We start from the raw sequence: 17,178 nt of genomic DNA, 5'->3' as shown, positions 1-17,178 counted from the left end.
CTGGCAACACTCGTGTCTCAAAATCCGTTCCCCGATTAGTACTTTGGCCCCCTCAGCGCTCTTACGACTAGTTATTTGCACGACACACAAAGTTTGGTCTTGCTTTCGATCCAGTGTGATATAAACTTATGAAAAAGCCAGATTAAACTAGAATGTGGGACACTGTAGAGAAAACGGGTCTGGGTTCACGGACAACACAACACGCACTGTTGAGTGAATGGAAACGGGAGTCGGTCACAGAGGGGGAGGAAGTCTTTACAAAACACACATCTGATAAAGGACCTGTATCCAAACTACAACACGAATTCTAAAAAGTGACTAAGAAAACAGCCCTGTTGAAAAGTGGGCCAAAGATACGGGTAAAGAAGGCTACAGATGGCCCCTAAGCACCTGGGAAGACTCCACAGCAGGTCATTAAGCAAAGGCAAGTTGAAACAACAACGAGATAGCACCGGTGAGCTAGCAGCTGATAGCACACTGACAGCAATGAGATAGCACCTGATGAGAAGGGCCGACGTCCAACCACTGGCAACAACACGCGGGAGGTGGGATGGGGAGGGCCAGGAACTCTCTCTCGTTGCTGCTGGGAAGGCGAACTGATGGAGCCCCTCCGAGGACAATTTGGCCATTTCTTAGAAAGCCGAACAGACCATCTGATCCGGCAATGGCACTCCTAGGCATTTACTCAAATTAGCATAAACCTTACATCTACGCAAAGACCCGCACACGCAGGTTTATAACAGCATTATTCACAACAGCCAAGAAAAACCAGAAGCGAGCAAGATGTCCTTCAATAGTGGTCCATCCAGATAATGAAGCGTTACTCGGTGGTAAAGAGAAATGAGCTACCAAGCCACAGAAACACACTCCTTGTTGAAAACAGCCAATCTTAGAAGGCTACACTGTATGATCCCAACTAAATGTCACTCTGGAAAAGGTAAACCTACAGGGACGGTGGACGGCCGTGGTTGCCAGGGGCGGGGAGGGGAGGCAGGAGGGGCGAACAGGAGAGCACGGGATTCTTAGGGCAGTCAGACTACCCTGCAGGGCACCGTAACGGTGAGTGCGTGCCATGACGTATCCGGCAAAACCCAGAGCACGTACGACGCAGAGTGATCTAACGTGAACTATGGACGTTAGCGAATGGCACTGGATCAATGCCGCATTGGAAGCTAGTTAATGACACTGGACCGACACTGGATCACGAACTGCGGCAAATGTCCCACACCAAAGCCAGACCTTAATAACGGAAACTGAGGGCGGGGGAGGCAGGGAGAGTGCAGGCAAAGTCTCCTTCTCGATTCCTCTATAAAACTAAAACTGCTCCAAAAACTGAAGATTATTAGTAATAATAATTTATCAAAAGAACAATGTGTAACTATAGTAACCCACTACAAAAAGACGATAATAAAATAATTTCACTTGGAAAAAACGCAAAGAAGGACCTATATCCGCGGAGGCAGTGTGTGAACCTGGACAGGATCCTGGATCCCAAACAAAACCAACAAACACTGCTTATTAAAACACAGCTTTGAGGGGCGCCTGGGTGGCTCAGTCGGTTGAGCGTCCGACTTCGGCTCAGGTCACGATCTCGCGGCCCGTGAGTTCGAGCCCCGCGTCGGGCTCTGGGCTGACGGCTCAGAGCCTGGAGCCCGCTTCCGATTCTGTGTCTCCCCCTCTCTCTGCCCCTCCCCCGTTCATGCTCTGTCTCTCTGTCTCAAAAATAAATAAATGTTTAAAAAAAAAACTAAAAAAAAAAACCACAGCTTTGAGACGGTCGGAAGCACATGGACACGCTCTCTGTAGTAAATGATACTACAGAATCGATGCTAAGTTCCTTGTTATTTGTTATTTTATACCCACCAAATATCTACTAAGAAAACAAAAAAGTGTGTACAGATAAATTATAAGAAACGGTAAGAGAAGAGCAAAACTGATAAACATAAAATTAACGTACAAAAATCAACAGCCTTTCCATACTCCTTGGCAAAACCTTACAGAACACAGGTTTTATAGCAAACATTTATAACATCACAAATATACAGAATCGGGGTGCCTGGGTGGCAGTCGGTTGAGCGTCCGACTTCAGCTCGGGTCATGATCTCACACTCTGTGAGTTCAAGCCCTGCTCGGGCTCTGTGCTGACAGCTCAGAGCCTGGAGCCTGCTTCGGATTCTGTGTCTCCCTCTCTCTCTGCCCCTCCCTGCTCATGCTCTGTCTCTCTCTGTCTCAAAAATAAATAAAAACATTAAAAAAATTTTTTTTAAATATACAGAATCTAGGAATATATCTAACAAATGATGCAAACTTGTATGAAATTATGAAATACTACTGAAAGACACCTAAAAAAGAACACAGTTTGGTAGACTCAACGTTGTAAAGACGCTGAATCTCCCCCATCATTAATCCACTGATTTACAAGTTGGTTCAACAGTCTCCTGGATGATCAAAGCACCAAGAACAGCCAAGACGCGACTGAACAAGAACAAAGAGGAGGAATTCGCTTTCCCGAACACCAGGAATCACTGGAAACCTACGCTCATTAAAATAGTTTCCTGGCACAGAGGCAGGACCCATGGAGCAGAACAGAGCTCAGAAACACGCCCACACACTATGGAAACTCGATTTCGTTCAAAGACGGCATTAAATAGTAACGGAACAGGTAGGTATCCACTGGAGGGGGGAAAAGAATATGAGCTCCTACATAACAGTATGTACAAAATCAGTTTCAGGTAGATTAGAGACCTAAATATAATGGACGAAAATACAACCCTTGTGGAAGAACACAGAGAATACTTTTGGGGGCGCCTGGGGGCTTGGGCAGGTGAGCGACCGACTCTTGATTTTGGCTCAGGTCATGGTGTCGCGGTTTTGTGAGTTCGAGCCCCATGTTGGGTTCTGTGTGAACTCTGCAGAGCCTACTTGGGATATTCTCTCTCTCTCTCTCTCTCTCTCTCTCTCTCTCTGTCACCCTGCCCCTCCCCATTTTGCACTCTGTCTCTCTCAAAATAAATAAAAAATGAAAACTTAAAAAAAGAAAAGAATACTTTTTAAATCTTGGCATGAGGAAAGTCTTCTTAAAGACATAACACGTCCGCACCGTAGTGAAAGACTGACCAAGCTGACCGCTTGGACGTAAAGAGCTCCTGTCCGTTAAGGGACACCAAGCCATGATTCAGGGAGGACGCTCGCAATTCCTGACAGTGACAAAGGGCTGCCGTCCAGAAGACGAGGGATTCCTTCAAATCGGTGAGAAGAGGACGCAGCAACCCCGGTGACAGATGCAGGAGCTGGCACTTCGAGCAGAGGAGCCTCCACGGCCGGCACGCACGGCAGAGGGTGCTCGAGGGCACGGCCACCGGGGAGACCCGCGCTGGCCCCCACACCGCGCAGAAAGGACAAACCCTGACCACAGTCTGGGGAAGAAGGTGGGGAACGGAAGACACTTGGGCAGTGTGCGACAGGAAGACGACAGAACCACTCAGAAGCTTGTCTGCACAGGAGGCACCAAGCAGCTCCCGGGACGTCCCCACAGCCAGAGGCAGGGGACTGGGGGAAGCGGGAAGGGACAGCAGGGACCGGTCTTCAGAGCGTGACACAGAGCGAGAGGGGCAGGCACAGAAGGACCCCAGTCTCGTCAACCAGAACGCACCCAGAACCAACACGCCTGGACAGCCACACGAGAGCGGGGACACCGTAAAGGAAAGCGAGGTCGCGGTAAACTCGAGATCCACTGGGATCCTGGCGGGGACAAGGGAGGCTGCACTTGAGGAGGGCACAGGGGCTCTGAAGGCGCGTCTTCTGAACCGGCGGTGGCCACGTGGCGTCGAACCCTGCACGCTTCCAGGCGCTGCCTTTCACGCCGCGTGAGCCGAGAGGACGCAGCCGCCGCCCCACCACAGGGTGGGCGCGACACTCGCCGCTCGCGGCCAGGAAGATGGCGGAAGGGGTGTCGCCTTGGAGGAGCTGGAGGCGGGAGCACCGCCCTGGGGAGGGCAGAGCAGAGGCCGCGTCCACAGGTGTCATGGTGGGCGCTCTCTGGAACCCGTGCACCGTTTTGTTTCTTCAGGAAATCGCGGGTTCTCTAAGGAAGACTCCGCCTGACCTGAGAAACCGTGTCGACCGTGCGAGCCCTGCCTCCTGCGGGGAGAGCGCACCCGAGGGCCACACCGGACAGCGTGGCCCAGACGGTGCCCCGCCACGCGGGCACGAGAGCCGGCACCTCGAGCCTGCTGCCCAGGCCTCGCCGCTGACACGGAGACGATCCCACGGGTCCCCGCCACACGGCGGGCCCCCGCCACACGGCGGGCCCGCCGCCCTGTCCGGCCCGACCACATCTGGGTCCGCAGAGGCAGGGTCTGGACAGCAGCGGAGCCACGGGCGGACGGGACCCGTGGCCGAGCTCCCACGCGGACACGTTCTGTGGCAGAGGGAGACACGGGCGGGGCTCCCAAGGACCTCGGACGGAGCTCCTACCTTGTTGAAGACCCAGATCTCCCCGTTCACGGTGGGCCTGGGCACCCCGTGGCCGTTGTAGTGGAAGAGGACCCGCTCCTCCTTGGCGTTTCGGCGTAAAGACGTGCAGAGCTTTTTCACCTCATCCACGGTCGGGTCGAGGCTCTGCTTGTACCGGGCCTGTTGCGGGAGAAGAAATCGAGAAACTCACCGTGGATTCGCGGGAGCACCCGGGACGCACCCCCCATCCTGCTCTGAGCGGCGCGTGACCCCGCACACACGAGCCCGAGCTTCTCCGCCCCTGAAAGCGGGCGACGGCTCTTTCAGAGGCTGCCGGGCACGTGCCCCCACCCGCCAGACGCTCCTTGGGAGCCACCGTGACGGTCCCACGGGATGGAGAGGCCTGCCGCACGGCCACGCTGAGCAAAACGTACCGCCGCTGGGATGCCAGGTATTTCTCAGAAATACTCAATCCTTCCGGAAGAACTCTCTGCAGGAGGCTGCAGCATAAGGCAGCAAGAGAACCGCAGACAGAAAAGGAAGACAGAGGAGGGACCCCGACGGCCCCTCCCGTCGCCACCTCGGCCCGGCTCAGCCCCCACCTGCTCCCGCCTGGACCCTCACCCATTGAGGCCAAGGGCCCCCCCGAATCAGCAGGGCCTAAAATGAACCTACAAACATCAACAGCCCTTATACACACGACAGTGAACAGTTACAGGACGTAAACGTACGGAACGCCCATTTCTAAAGCAGAAAAGAAGATTGAGCACACAGAAGTAAACGACGTGAAACATAAAAAAACCAGATGAGGAAATTTTTAAAAATTCTCCTGGAAAACATGAAGGAGACTTGAAACACGGAAGGATGTTCCCACTTGGGTAGATACACCAACAGTCTCTTCTTATCGTTTTTTAAGCAAGTTCTACGTGCGACACGGCACCGAACTCATGACCCCGAGACCAAGAGTGGCACACTTACCGAGCTGGCCGGGCGCCCTGGCACCAACATTCTTAGTATATCTGTTCTCCCTGAGTTTACCGCCAAATCCAATGCGTTTCCCATAAATATAACAGGCTATTTACTGCTTCCAAGAAACTGCCACTGACATTCTCATGGAGACACGACCACACAAGAAGGGCCAGGAACACAGAGAAATGGAAACCACGAGCGTCCAGCCCTCCCACGCCCCCAGACGCCCTCCACGATCTGTCTGATTGGAATGGGGAGGCCGGAGGGGAGGGGCTACCCCACAAAGCCCACAGTCATACCCAGACACACATCTCCTGGGTTTCTGATTTTATTTCATCAAAACCAGTTCTAATGCCCAGCCGACCTAAGCGCAGAAACGAAGCCATGTGGTGATGCTGAAGCTGGGAGACGGGCATGTGGGGCTCACCCGAGGGGCCTACTTCATATCCATTCGGTGGTGAATTCCCAGTGAAGACTGACTGAGTAAATCTAGAACCACACCGGAAGACGGAGTGGACGTGACGTGCGTGGAATCTCTAACGCCACACGAGGACGTCAAAACAATGCCCCAAATTGGTAAGTCAATGAAGAGCAGCGTAAGAATGCCCCGTAAGAAGACGGCCGTATCTCCTAGAAAAACACAGCTAAAAGGGTTTGCTGCTAGGTAGGGATTACGCGGTGACTTTTAAAAATAACGTGTATGTTTATTACTTGGATGAACTTTTAAAACTTTACTTGAAAAGCTAAATAAAAAGTAACACGGTGACGTCACCCGAAGAAAGCAGCGGTCAGAACGCGGAGCACACACAGTGCCGGGGCCGGGCCGGTGCCACCCGTGCCCGCACGGCACTCCGCGCACCTGCTGCCGGGGAAGCATCCCCGTTGTGTGCGAAGAGCAGCGGGGAGAGAGCAGCAGAGACAGGAAGCAGCTAGAAGGCCTGAGGACCGCATGCGGCTGCCAAGGACAAGAGGCTTCCTGATCCTTCAAAGGAAAATGAGGCGTCGAGGTGAAGAAACCAGCGGGGACACGCGGCCCGTTGCACACGGGAGTAGTCTGTAATCAACCACACGAGACCCTTGGAGACAGGCTGTATCTCGCGGTCCCAAAGTTATCAGCGGATGCATAAATATGAAAGCTTCGGGATGGTGAAATTCACAACACAAGTTTTTCAAGATTGTCCACATTCCCCACGCCTGTAAGCAAACTAACCCAAGGAGAGCGACCCTGTTCTTCCACAGACAGTTTGAGAACCCCGTGCTGAGGCGCAGGTCAGGGTCCAGCCACGTGGCCTTCCCTTCCCATGTCTCCTCCATACGGGCCAGGATGCTCCTCGTAAAGTAAGGGTGTCACAGAGGAGGCTCGAGACAAGGCTCACATGTACGTGAGGTTTCCAAGTTCACTTTCACCACCAAGGCAGCGTGAACTAATCTGACAGAGGCTGTGGGTCCCCCGTGCGGGGGCTCTGAAGGGCTGGCCCGCACGGAGATGGTCCATGTGGGAGCAGGGGCTCGGGACGCAGAGGGCAGCATCCTCACCCGCGTGTTCTGGAAGCACCCAGCTCTTGTGCACGACTCCTGCCGGGACCCTCGGGGCAGGGGCGCCCGTGTCTCCTTTCTCTGGCTCACACACGCCGTTTGTTATACGTCCGTGTGTGACCGTGTGGTTCCCACCGACCGTGAGGCCAGGCAGCATGGGGCTCCGTCTTTACGTCCCTCCCACGGCTGCGCACAACACACTCAGTTATTAGGGACTGATGTGACGGACACTGACCTCTATCGTTAGTAATGAAACAAGGAAAACGGAGAGTCCTTCCTGCTACTGACATGACACGAGTGAATCCCAGTGAACTGCGAGGAAGTGCGTATCTAGACGTCTTTGGGCGCTTACCCGTTCGCCTTAATTCCTGCTACTCTGCTATTTGGAATCTGCATGCTTAACGGTGAAGAAAATAATAAACGTCAACGTTCCTGATTTGCCATCGGTGAACCGTGGATTTGTGCTCAGAGTGAGACAGAGCCAGGGTCCTGGGTCCTAACGCTCTAACCAGCTGAATCTTCGTTGGCCCCATAAAACAAGATGAAGGTAACCGATAAATGGAAATCCAGTTCTGGGGCAGACAGGGAACATCTCGTCGAGATAACTTGGACACATCCCCCAAAACCACATCTGCCCAAGCACGCCGTGCCATCGGAAAGTGAGTCACAGGCAGAACTATCTAGAAGTTCAGTCCGCAAACGAACAGCATAAAAACAACCGCAGACCAGGTAGGAATGGGGTCAATCTGTGGAGCCTACTTTCAAATCCCCCAAACCCCCACCCCCAGAAGAAACCCCCAACGGAGCACAGGACCCAGGTGAACACCCCAGGCACTGTGACGCGACCAGCGTGGCCCAGAGTCTGGACCATCCGGTGACTGAGGGCTGCTGTGACGACCACACGGGGCAGCAAACCCCTCCCCGTCTTGGCAGACGCTTTGATCTGGGCCTTTCCGTAAATTAAACACCCGCACGTGTGTTACAGCAGTACTTTAAAAGTGCGTCCTGGCCGGACAGGCAAAAGTAGCTGGAGGTACTCTGGACATTTCAGCTCCAGGAGCCACAGCGGCGGGCCCGCGGCTGAAGGGGAGGCAGCGGCCTTGGGCAGGAGCCCGCCTCACGGAGTCCCGCTCCGGGCCGTGCGGATCGGGCACATAGTCTTCCTGTTTCCGGGAAGGCTTCTGGGCGGCTCACGTAGGGAAGAGTAAAGATGGAGGCCGAGTCACAAGACAACTTCAACAGGTGCTGAAAGGAGTTCTGAATTCGCGACTTATTATCCCTGTGAGCACAAGGCGACTGAAAACACTTCCCTTTACTACCGAGAGCGGCAACAGGGCATCGCCCTGGAGGGAAGCCCGGTCGTGTGTGCACAGAGCCACCCCCTGGGGGCCGGGGCCATGCATGCCGCAGGGGCACTGCCTTTAGATGCACGAGACCCTCTCCCCAGCAGCAGCATTTCCACATGCACAGAGGGGTGAGAGAACGGCTGTGGATCGAACCGAAGGAAGAGTTCCCAAATTCGCAGGAGGCCGTGCGCGGGGACAGACGTCCTCTCCGACCACAGCGAGGACCAGATGCCAGTGGCGGGGAGCTTCTGGGGAACGCAGGGTCTGCTGGGAGAGCAAGGGCAGGGGTGCGGTGGTGGGCGCCGTACCCCTCTCACGCCGCCCCTTCTGCCGGGCTACGTTACGAGGACACCGACCGAGACTGTGGCGGTTTTATTAGACGCTGTGAAGAAAACAGGAAATGAATCTCACCGCACGTACGTACATCCCCCCGACCCACAGGCACTTCTCTCCTGAGGCCTCCTGCCACCACACGCGGAACAGTAATCCCCGCTGTCGACCATCACGCCCACCGAGGACACCTCTGCCCCCACTTAGAACCGTCACAGGCGCACGGTGACGGCAGCACACGCACAGCCCCGACGGGCCCCCAACGGGCTTCCCGGGCACCGTCCCGCCAGAGAGCCGAGCCTCGCGGAGCCGCAGGCAGAAGGGGGAGAGGGTGGGATGCCTCGTGCCCACAGCCCGGCCAGGCGGGCGGGTCCCCGGAGGTCACGCTCACACGCGCCGTGCGCCCCCTGGTTCAGGAGCGCGGCTCGCCACCCTGGACGCCTGACTCTGCTCACGCGCATCAAAGCCACCGACCCTTAAAGAGAACAGGACACGCTGCAGAGTCAGAAAGGCTTCTGAAGTCGCGGCCGCGGGCGCAAGAGCACGGCCCTGGCCAGGCAGCCGGCCCGTGCGAGGCAGAGACAACCAGAGGGGCAGGGCCCACACTAAACCCCAGGTATCGGGGAGCCTCCAAATTTGTGAATTCTTCCTCAGTGGCTCCCTCGCTCCTCCGGCTACAGAAAGCCCCACGCGCAGAGGTGAAGAGTTTGCTCAAAGACAAGGCACCCCAACACAGGACCAGGCCACACCCGGAGACCTCACACCAGGTCCCAGGAGCAGCAGGCTGCCGGCTCTGTGGGGCCTGCGCCCGCGTCACAGCCCCAGGCCGCTGGGTGCCTTCCGAGGGGACGGGACAAGGGCTTCCCGCTGCAGCCCCCGCATCACTCCTGCTGCCACAGCATGCAGCCTTCCTCAGTCTGCCCTCCCCCACGCGGCGACCAAACCGGGGTTCGGCTCCAGGGCAGGACCACCCACCCCTCCCAAGATCAGTTCCACGGGGCAGTGCTGTTCTCCCAAGCCACGCACGAGGCCACGGCTGACGTTCCTCAGAGACGTCCATAGAATCAGGGACTCGTTATCGCTGACCTTGGCTCCACCAAGGTCTTCTCCTGCGGGGTTGCAAACAGATGATTTAGCCTCGCTTTCCACCTAGGCACAAAAAGGACCATTAACAGACGAGCATGAAAGGCACCACAGAGATGAATAATATGCCTCCTGGGGTTTTATGCGAATTAATTAGTATTTTTAAGGGCTCTGAAATGAGAAGCACTAAATTAAATGTCACCACGCCATAGCGTGGTGGCAAAACCACAATGCCTGGGTCCCGGCCACAGGGTCTGAGGGCAGGAGCGGCAGAGAAAGCATCGAGTCGCCTGGGAGACGGAGAGCGTTTTAGCAGGCACACGAGGTGACACGCAGTCCCTGCAACGCGGCCCGCGGTGGCCGGCATCCTGGCTCCAAGTCCAACCCTCAGGACGCAGCCAGGCACGTGTGTGGAACTTCTGCGGGAGGCGGGCGAGGAAGAGAAAAGAAAGGCTGCCCTGTGGCTGGACGAAGGAGAGCGTGGCCCCGAACCCGTCGCCCCCGCGCCGTCCGCCTGCCCCTCGATGACACCAGGCGGCCGCCTGTGCTACGGAGGCCCGAGCGGTGCGTGTGCCGCGTGCCCGCCTTCTCGTCAGGCTCCTCCTTGCGCAAGGACAGACCCCGGGGGGTCACCAGTGTGCCTGGAGCATGGGGGTTCGGGGGCTGCACTTGAGGGTCCCGTCCCCTGACAGATCCCGCAGCAAGGAGCCCCCGGGCAGCGACGGCACCGCCCTCTCCTCTCCGGGGTGTCGAGCAGAGACCACGCGGCCTCGCCCGGCCAGGCGTGAGGGTATCAGCGATGTTGTTTCCGCTCTCCCATCCTTCCCAGATGAAGGAAGAGAAGGAAGGGGCGAGCGAACATAATGTTAGAATTTGGGCCAGTTTCGTCCCTGGTCTGGGGTCTTGAAAATGTCTGACCCTCCTCCCCTTTCCAAGTAGGAAGCACGGACTTCCGGGAAATGCTGGGCAGGAGGAAGGTCAGGTCTGCTCACAGGACACCTGTCCCAGGCGGTAGCCCCACATGGAAGGCTCCAGGCCCTGGCAGCTCAGGGACTTGTGCTCCTGCCTCTCAAAAAGCACTTCTTGCTGCTACTGCCCCTTCCATTCGCACTAACACCACCTAAGCCAAGCCACCGCACGTACGGTCACCACCATCACGGTCGCCGCCACCCGCACCCTCATCCTGACCACCCCCAGTATCATCACCACCGTCCTCAACGCCGCTGCCAGCAACGCCACCGTCAGCCACAACCGTCACCGTCCTCTATTTCTTATGTTACTACAACTTCCTAAGGAACCTGCCAGGCTCACTTTGCTCGATCCAAATCCATTCCTCAAAAGTCGGTATGTCTCACGTGCTGAAAACCCTTTGATGGCTTCCCACGGACCCCAGAAACTCCTCAGAATGGCCCTTCAGTCCCCGCAAAACCTCGTCTGCAGAGCCTCTGAGAGTGTACGCTCCAGGCACAAGGAAGTATCTTTCAAGTCTTATGTTCTTACCCACCTCCTAGCCCTTCCTACTTCCTCTTCCTACTTTTCCTCGACCCCCAATTCCAAGTCTTGCCTGGACATTTCCTCTCGCTTCTTCAAACATCAAGTTAAAGGTTAATTCTTGAGAACTCACTCTCAGGTACGCCCAGAAACGGGTTAGGTTCCCCGTGCAAACGCTCCCATGGCGCATGTAGGTCCCTGACCGCAGCATTTATGACCCTTGACTCCACCTGTGTCTTACCCCTCTGTCTGCCCTCCCTCCACCTTCTTCCTGCCCGATTGGTGAAAGTCCTATGAAGGCAGGGACCGGCGCTTCCCTGGTCACTACGGCCACCCTGGGGAAGTACAATACCTGGCACGTAGTTGGCACTTAATGTTTGTGTATGAACAAATGATAAAGACTCACTGCTAGAGTTCGCAGAGCCCAGCGAGCTTCTCCCAAAAGAGCTGTTCTATTGGAGTACTGCAGTATCCTATTTGCTTAGGATTTCAAAACCTCCAGTTCCGCTGGGACGGAGGACGGCGGGGAAGCCGGTGCCTGCACCACAGAACCCAGGCCCCGTGGCAGAAGATGTCCCGCCTTCACAGGCTGGCCTGCCTCCCCAAACAAGCTCAGGGCGGACGCTGGGGGCCACGTGAGCGCCCGCGGACGCGCCCAGCTAATGCAGCACGGCGAGACGCGGCTGGCACTTTCTATAAGCAGGCACTCCTGGGTGGACAGGTGACCCTCCCGAGAGCCACGCCGTCTGTCTGGTGTGAAAAGCCAGGAGTGCTGTCCGCGAGCCGAGACAGAAGGAAAGAAGATTTACTTTGTCACTGGCAAATGTACACGTCTTTCAAGGTTTATAACGGCATGAAAAGTAACGAAAAGACCTCTCCCTTCTCCGGACAGCTCCGTGGAGATGAGAGGACAGAGGAGCCGCGGGGCACCGAGCCACACACCTGACTGCGGGCTGCAGGGGGGCCTCCCTGAGGCAAAGACAAAGCAGACAAGAGCAAACGCAGGAAATTAGATGGCAGCGGGGCAGGAGTGGGGCGGACGGCTGACCGGGTGATCCCACTCCTCCGCCGTGGCTGCAGGACCAGCGTGAGGAACGGCACGGCGTCCGCACGGGCAGGAGTGCACACGTGGTCATGACCTCGGCACGGATGACCTGTCCTTTTCGAGCCATCCCGACGCATCGCTGCTGTACTTAGACCGTCCTGTGGAGTCATGAGGCCTTCGCGGCCAAGTGCTCTGAGGCTCCCGTCGCCAGCCAGGTCCCCGGCGTCCGACGAGGCTCCTCACTCCCCCAAGGGCCAATCTCCACCCTGCGTTCCGTGGCTCTCCTCCCCAGCCTCCTCCCTCCAACCCCGGGCGTGGCTGTAACTCGGCCTCCTTTGTCTCACCCCACAAGCTCCCCGTGGGTGCAGCACAAACCTACGATGGAAGAATCCCTCGCCTTGCTCCTCGCGGGCCCACGCCCCTGGGCTCCCCAGCTGAATCGCTGGCGTCAGCTGGTTCTGAGCCACCGAGACCACACACCTCGATCCCGTCCCTCCCTCCGCTCTCCCCCTCACACCCCCTTCGTCCGGGGCTCCCCAGGCCTGGCTCAGTGTGCCCGGGGCATGTCCCTCACACACGGCTGTCCTGCCTCTGCTTCATCGGGGGTCAAAGGCCCCCGACTGTCCTCAGGCCTCCTGGCCAGCCTCTGTCCACGTCCTTCCAGTCTGGCAGAACTTTCCTTCCCAAGCACGCCATCAGGCCACTCGCGTCCTAAAAGCGGATCCTCGGTGGTGGGGTCCACTGCACTGCCCCCACGGGAGCACCGCCACGCCCGGGCATGGAGCACAGCTCCGTCAGCCTCCTGCCCCCACCGGTCCTCCACGGGTCTGGCTGCGCTGGGCCCCTTGGCCGCCCTGGCCGGGCCTGAGCAAGCTCTTGCCTCCTCCCGAGGCTCCCTGCAGCTCTCGGCCCACGGGGGCCACCTCTCACTTCTCTGTGAGAACGACGTGGTAGGCCTCGCCTTCCGACACCAAGCTGGTGAGGACAGGACCCTGTGAAGTTCCCCAAGTCCCCGTCTCTGGACACACAACAGTCACACAGGGAAGCTGCAGGGCACGAATTCATGGGTGTCTGAGCAACGCTGACTTTACCGACCTATCGTTTACCTGAAATTAACCACAGCACAACTGCATTATCCCGACGGAACTTTGCTCATCCCGACATGGACCTCGGAGCCAATCCGTGCAGTACAAATTCAATCTCCCGCTCCATTTGCACGTTTTCTTTCCTCTTTCAGTGTTTCCGTTATCTCCTAGTAAGATGCTATCTGTCTCATTTTTTCTTGATGGTATTGTGACACTGGGCTTTGCCCCAAATCCCTAAATTTAAAAAACAAAAACAAGCTACCACTTATCTTATGACTTTAAATGGAGCACCTGAGTAGTTGAAGTATAAGCAGGAGGTGGGAAGCGATGTTTCAGTCAATAACCCTCCTTGAGAATCTCTGCTGACCCAAAAGACTCACCCCCACCCCCGCCAAGGGCTCAGGCTGATGGCGGACGCAGCGCTGGCTCCCAGAACCACACACGCACACGGCTGTGGTCTGCGTCTAACACGGAACCGGCGTCCTTGCAAACTCGCCACGGAAAGACGGATCTTAGACAAATTAAAACCGCCTCACAAACAAACCAACCAACCCCCAAAACCACACAAGCAGCCACAGCCCGTGGCAGGGCGGAAGGCGGAGGCGTCCCGAACCGGCCCGGCCGCTCAGGCAGCGGCCACGCCTGGTCCTTCACGCCCTCGAGTTGCACCTGTGCAAGCTGAGTTCTGGTCACCTGCGGGCACAACCGAGGTCACTTGTTTTCAGAAGCCGAAGGAGCAAACTTCAGAAGAAGTCTAGAGACACAGAAGTCACCGACCACCTTCCGGCAATTTCTAGTACCCTTTCATATTATTCTGGAATTTTCGCTAATGGAAACGGAACGCATAAGGTCGCCCCCTCTGTGTCATTGTAAATGACCTCTCAGGGTGACCTGGCTCTGCGAATGGCCAACAGTAATGGGCATCTCCACCTGTAGGGGACATCGCTCGGGTAAAAGGCCGTTCAGCTTCAGGCCTCGCTGCCCTGCATCTGCCCAGAGAGCTGACTGGACTTGCATTCACGTTTGGTCCGACAACCCAGGGCTCCCTTCTACTAAGCAACGGGTTATCTCTAAGACGTATTTTTGCTTTTTCACAGACTGTCCCCTCCACTCACGGTGTACGGTCAAAGCCCCAGCACGTTCTGTGCCAGCAGTTGGCCCCGCCTACCTCAGGGGTCAGCTCAGTAGCCGATGGGCACATTTTCAGGTTTCCCGCCCCACAAGCCCCACCCCGACTGGCCAAGGGCAGGGGCGTCTCCGAGGAGGCTCACTGGCGCCAGACGTGGGTCTGCACCGCCCGCCCCAGACGTAAGATCCGGGTCACTTTCGGGGGCCGACGCGGGCTGCTCGCCGTGAACCCCACGTCGCACCTCTGGACAGGCCGCAAGCAAACCGAGCGTCAGCGAGGCCTCTCTGGGGGGTCTCCCGCTCCTCCTCCCTCTGCACCCCGGGGGTCAGCTCTGCTAGGGGTTCCTCACCCCTTGGGCACAGTCTCTGTTGGGGCTCCCAGCCCTTGCCGCCCGATGTCGGACGGGAGCTGCCGAGGGGAGGCTCTGCTGTGCCCACTGGAGAGGCCCACCCCTCTACCAGAGTTAGGGTCCCCGAGACGGAAGACCTGGGATCCGGCCACGCATCGGTGACTTACTTATCAGCGTTCCACCCGGGACCGTCTGGGAACCACCCCGAACCTCCACTCCCTCCTGAAATAACTAGAACGGTCCTGCCCCTGCCCACTTCACAGGCTGTGAGGACGACGTGAGCAAGCGCACGGCGGGGTGCCTGGAAAACACAGCCAGGGAGGAGAGGAGGGCAGAGGACGCGCCAGCTACCGTCCCGAGCCCTCACTTACGCCCGCTCGCCCACCCGCACGAGCACCACGCCAGCCAGGCATCGGGAGCACCCCCGCTTTACAGACAGGGAGCTGAGACACAGAGAGGTGCGGTAACCACCACAGGTCACACAGCTGGCGCGTGGCAGGGCCCGTTTCAAGCCAGGCGGCCCGGCTCTGGACTCCCGGGTTTTACCACTCAGTCAGCGGAGCCCCGGGGGACTGACGGAGGGCCTTCCCACGTGTTGGCGAACTGGGGACAAGCAGGGGACGGGAAGACACAAGGGACAGGTCGGCCATCCTAACGTGATGGCCCTGCCTCGGTTCCGCGGCCTCTGGGCCCCAGCACGGCAGCCCCCCCCCCACCCCCGCCGCCTCGAGAGGGGCCGGAAGCCCTGCGGATCCTGAGGGCGGAGCCAGCCGCGTGCCGGCCAGCCGGGCCCTCACGGAGCCCCGGGACCCAGCAGCCGAAGCCTCGCACGGCTACTGAGTGTTGCCCAGGTCCACACACCGCATTAGCACCGAAAACACTGCTCCCTCCTAACGTTAACGCCCGACGGCCCCCAAGCAAGACGGATACCTGCCGGGTACCTGGAGCACTTAGCGTTTATCAACCTGCCTGGTGGGGAGACAGAGAATCCAGAATTTCATAAGCCGTGTGGAGTGGATGGGAGAGGGCGGGGGTGGGGGCAGAGGAGACTGGACTCCGGGCCCCGGGGCTACGGCATCCGGGGGACACGGGGACGCGGGCGTTCCACATCCGCAACCTTGTTCTGGCCACTGATGCGGCCGGCGGAGCGCTTCGGAACAGGGCGCTCTCTCTACCACGGGATGTGCTCTCTCTGACAGTAACGAGACGAGGAAGGAAACAAATCGACACCGAGAGGCCTCACGCCGAGGAGGAAACAGGTACTTGTTCAATGGCCGCCAAACCGGGCCAGCCAAGCGGTGGACTGAGGCCGCGGCCCCAGGCGTGCCCGTCGCCCGGAAGCTGGCTCCGTGCACCCAAAGAAACAGCCACCAAAGTGATTCGTGACAAAGTGATGCCCGACGCCTCTCACCAGCCAAGTCTGTTCTGAGCAAGGCCCCAAGCAGGGCTGCCCGCGGGCCCAGCAGCAGCCACAGGAGAGCCAGACTGTCGGAGTCCCTGGTCCTAAGGTACAGCCGTAAACGTCTCAGAAGCATGCTTGCTGATCCCAACTATTTACTTTTCAAAGAAAGTTCTGATTTCACGTTCGGTTCCTGATGTTCGCGAGGACGCTCTCTGTCGGGCTCATCCGATTTCCATGCGGAGGGAGCATCGGAGACCAGGGAGAGACATGCGGGAGCGAGCTGGGGGCCCCCGCGGGAGGTGTCGAGGCCCCGGTGACCCCCCACCGGCCCCCTGCCTCCGCCTCTGAGCTCCATGTTTGTGGAGTCCGCCTTCCGGGCTCACATTCGTCCGCTCCGCCCTTGGTTTCGAGGGTGCTACTGGGATGGTTTCACCGGCCCTTGACGGGACGCCCTGGCTCCTTCCCGCGGCTGGACCCGCGAGCGCACGCGTGGCAGGGAACCAAAAGCCCTCGGGGAAGGGCCCCAGCACAAGCTCCCCATCTGTGAACCCCTGTTCGAGGCCAAAGGAACTCCTCAGGTTTCCGACACACATCTTCCCAGCGTGAGCAGTTTCACACAGACTTGGTAACATCCTGGCCTCTCTTTACTTTGTGCCTTAGCCAGTAACAACCCTTCCTTCCTTCCTGAATGTGCTAAGGAGGCAGGAGAGAACCACGACAGCTGGCTTACTTGTCAAAATCCACAAAGTCGAGGCTTCTCGACGGGGTCCAAATCCACTTCTGAAACGGGCTCGCCTGGTGTGAACAGACCTGCCTAGAACACGCCGTCCTCCCATGTTCGGTGAGGCCCGGGGGCGGGCTCAGCGGGCACGGGTGGGGAGGGGGCTCCTGGCACCCGACCGATAAATGCCAGGGAAGCTGCCGAACACGGCCCCACTGTCCTCACACGTGTGGGGAC

General features: G+C 57.9%; 1 protein-coding gene across 1 annotated transcript in view; it reads right to left on the bottom strand.

Moving 5' to 3' along the window:
* The window catches only part of RPTOR (regulatory associated protein of MTOR complex 1), a 334,863-nt gene that overhangs the window by 191,268 nt on the left and 126,417 nt on the right, over positions 1 to 17,178 (bottom strand). Inside the window, exon 4 of the mRNA XM_042914527.1 lies at positions 4,477 to 4,635. Coding sequence (XP_042770461.1) covers positions 4,477 to 4,635 — 159 coding nt within the window. The remainder of the gene's footprint in view (positions 1 to 4,476; positions 4,636 to 17,178) is intronic.

This window comes from Panthera leo, chromosome E1 (genome assembly GCF_018350215.1).
Source record: "Panthera leo isolate Ple1 chromosome E1, P.leo_Ple1_pat1.1, whole genome shotgun sequence".
In the NCBI taxonomy this organism is placed as follows: domain Eukaryota; kingdom Metazoa; phylum Chordata; class Mammalia; order Carnivora; family Felidae; genus Panthera; species Panthera leo.
Note: the sequence above shows the minus strand (reverse complement) of the source record. Positions and strands in the feature narration are given on the sequence as shown.